We start from the raw sequence: 3,560 nt of genomic DNA, 5'->3' as shown, positions 1-3,560 counted from the left end.
TTATTTATTTATTTATTTGTTTATTTGTTTATTTATTTACGTATTTTGCCTTAACACCTTTTAAATACATCTCTGTGGAATTTACAGATAAATGTTGACCAAAGTCCATCAAAAAATGCGAATTTGTAGTTTCCGAGAACTCTGAAACGTTGGGAGTCACCAAAACGTGGCTGCCATTTTCCCGCTAATTTGACCCCTCCTTTCAGGGCCAACATCTCGACTTCTGTTCAGGGCCAACATCTCGACTTCTGTTCAGGGCCAACATCTCGACTTCTGTTCAGGGCCAACATCTCGACTTCTGTGCACGATTTGTTTTCCTCAAGAGCAAGACAAAGAAACAGTCTGTAGTCCCATGAGTTTACCAATAACTCAATAGGCCAAACAATTTACGAGCACCTGATTTTTCCTGGTCGTGACATATTAATCAAGCTTACGTCGAAAAGTTTCACATTCCACATTTCCTGACTGGATTTTTCAATTTTTAATCTATTCCTTGTAGACTTCCCGGAACAGCTACTTACAGAGATTTGTCGGCCAAATCCCCCACTGTGCCCGCAGAATGGACGCCAAGTGGGTGTCTCTCTCTGTGACTGTGTTGACATCGCTGGTCCTGTCCTCCAGGGCGTGTGTGCTGAACGTGACAACGCCTGAGGTAGTGATTGGAGCAACGGCCAACGTGTCGCTGGAATGCTTCAACCCCCACCCCACACTGGACGTTTCCGAAGTCATCCTTTTGAGAATACTGAAATACGACCATGCCGAGTGGAACAGCCTGGCTGAATTCCGCGGGGGTGTCGCGGAAGTCAGACAGCGGTCCAAAGATGAGTTTTTGGCTGAGGGCAGAATCGGCTCGATCGCTGAGAGTTTTCTGCGGGTCACGTGGCCTGTGGCGACCAACGACACGATCGGACAGTTTCGCTGTGACTTCCTGGGCTTCACTGTCCAAGAGAATGTGATGTGGCTGAAAAGCCCACCCGTCTTGATCAGGGAAAAAAGAGCTCTCACTGTTGAGCTTCTGGGGGAGATCGTGGAGGAGAAGGAGAGAGAAGCGCTTGAGAACATGCACTCACAGAAGCAAGATCTCCTGGAGAACATAACGGCCACAGTGGAGGCGGTGGAAGCGGACTTAGGGAGCCAGTTAAAGAGACAGCTACAGGTGAGAATCTCTGTACAGATGTGTGGGGCATCCTGGGAAAATCAGACGCTCATCAAAATAAGTAAATTGAAGAAACCGTCATTATCCCGTCCCTTTGGACATTTTAGCAAATTGAATTCTTTATTCTGGTCTCAACGACTTTAATGTCCATTTAAAGACAGATTTCAGTGTGGGTTTTGCTTTTTTAAAAACATTTATCAAAAGTACAAAGTATAAATTTTCAGTTTCAAAGACACTCAGGCTTTGGAAATCAACAAATTTTGGCCGCCATTTTCTCGCAAAATTTTACCTCTAACACCAGGTGACCGCCACCTCCACTTCTATTGGAGACACATGTACATGGCTATTTTCTTACGGAAGGCAAAAAAAAAGAACCACCCCCCCCCCCTCAACAAGCTTTGAGATGATACCAATGACTCCATTTCCCCCAAACCGACAAGCGCCTGATTCCACCAGTTCTAGACACAGTTTTTCTCGCTGCTGATGTATCAAAGATCCGCCCACACAGAGTTATCCCGGCACAGGAGGGAAACACATGTCTGTCCAGTGGAAAGAAATTTCTTATTTGGTCGCTTTTCTAGGACAAGCGGGCTAACCCAGATTTCGGGGGTTTCCAGTAACCTTGACCTACTCCAAAGGGGGGCATTGCCCTACCTATAGGAGAAGTTTGGTTTCACTGGTGTGTATATTTGTTTGGTTATAGAGAAAACTCTCCTTGTCTTTTAAAGAAACTGAACATGGGTCCAAAAACTTTACTTTCGATTTTCTCAAAACAGCATTTTTCGGGATAGCCCCTGTGCTTAAAAATGTTTGAATTATTACGGTCGAAATTATTCAAACAGTCAACTGTTGACGAGGCAGGCGAAAAGTGGGTATCTTAGGCAGGTGGGTGTCTTAGGCAGGTGGGTGTCTTAGGCTGGTGGGTGTCTTAGGCTGGTGGGTGTCTTAGGCAGGTGGGTGTCTTCCACTGTGGCATTATAGTATTATATAGAAAACCGCAAGGGGTGGGGAGTGGGGAGTGGGAACAGCTGATTGTTTTAGACAGGTGGCCGTTTGAGCAGGCTCCATTCTGTACGTCTCTGATGAGTTTTGCACTTATGGTAGGCAGAAAGAGGAGCAGAAGAAAAAAATGAACAGTGTGACCTGATGTCATCTCAAACCTTGTGCTTGGCCTCAAAATCTCTGTACATATTTCTTTTCTATGTTCCATGTCATCCCAGCCTCTCTATGACTTCGACAGTTTATTTGGCCACGTGGTAAATATCATTGAAATTGACACTGGACAAATATCATTGAAATTGGCATATGGTATATATCATAAAAATTGGCACATAGCAAATATCATTGAAATTGGCACATGGCATATACCATAAAAATTGGAACAAGAAAAAATTAAATATAATTTAAATTGAAACACGGAATCATCAAAAAATTGGCACAGGACAAATATCAGAAAAATGGGCACATGGCAAATGAAATAAAATTGCCATTTGTTAAGATAGTCATGACATCAGTAACTCTGTGTGTAGGGGCAATGGCATGTACGTGGCAGAAAAGTTGACCGTTGTAAAAAAAAAGTGTAAAAGTGACGTAACTGTCCAGGTGGTGAGGCGCTCAGTGGAGGAGAACAAGAGAGAGGGTGTCCAGCAACTTCACCAACAGAGACGAGACATTGCCCGGAACACTTACTCTACCATACAGGCTCTCCAGGCGACGTGGGAGGTGAAGCTCAAGGTGAGCCATAATGATGATGATGATGACGATAACAATGATAGTGAAGATCATAATGATAATAATAATATTCAAGATGGCAAAATTGATAATGATGATGATGATGACAAAAAAATATTGTGATGACCATTATAATAATAATAATAATATTGAAGAGGGCAAAATTGATAATGATGAAAATATTTATGATTATGATCATTCAAAGAAAAAAGGCAAAGTTTGAGAAGAACCTCCGCAAGATCTGCAGTCACGAGGCAAAATGGCCGCACTTCCACTTGGCTAGATCCTGTTTGAGATGGACCTTAAATTGAAAAGAGTCGCATTTTTTTACAAATGTAGTTTTGAAAGATCCGCTAAACTTTGAAGATAGATTTCTCTTTATTTCCTAGAAAGATATTTACCAGGTTGAGAAACTGACCCAGAATGTTATTAAAGCATGCAAAACAATGTCTAATGTGGTTCCAAAAAGGAGAAGGAGAGAGAGAGTGTGGACAGATTGCGAGACTTCGGCCACACAACGACGGCGGCCATTGACGCTCTACGGGTAGCCATGGAGACCAAGATGGAAGGCCAGCTGCAGGTGAGCAATAACAGTGGACACGATAACAAAGAGGAAAAGTGTAGTAGTAGTAGTAGTAGTAGTAGTAGTAGTAGTAGTAGTAGTAGTAGTAGT

At 42.9% G+C, this 3,560-nt stretch overlaps 1 protein-coding gene across 1 annotated transcript in view; it reads left to right on the top strand.

Moving 5' to 3' along the window:
* Nucleotides 1–499: 499 nt before the first annotated feature.
* Nucleotides 500–3,560, top strand: part of LOC101845856 (fibrinogen C domain-containing protein 1-A) — a gene marked incomplete at its 5' end in the record, with an annotated part of 10,591 nt that continues 7,530 nt past the window's right edge. Inside the window, 3 exon segments of the mRNA XM_013084112.2 lie at nucleotides 500–1,156; nucleotides 2,759–2,890; nucleotides 3,357–3,467. Of these exon segments, the coding sequence (XP_012939566.1) occupies nucleotides 560–1,156; nucleotides 2,759–2,890; nucleotides 3,357–3,467 (840 nt within the window).

This window comes from Aplysia californica, unplaced genomic scaffold, assembly GCF_000002075.1.
Source record: "Aplysia californica isolate F4 #8 unplaced genomic scaffold, AplCal3.0 scaffold00272, whole genome shotgun sequence".
NCBI lineage: Eukaryota > Metazoa > Mollusca > Gastropoda > Aplysiida > Aplysiidae > Aplysia > Aplysia californica.
This window is presented reverse-complemented; position numbering and strand designations above follow the sequence as displayed.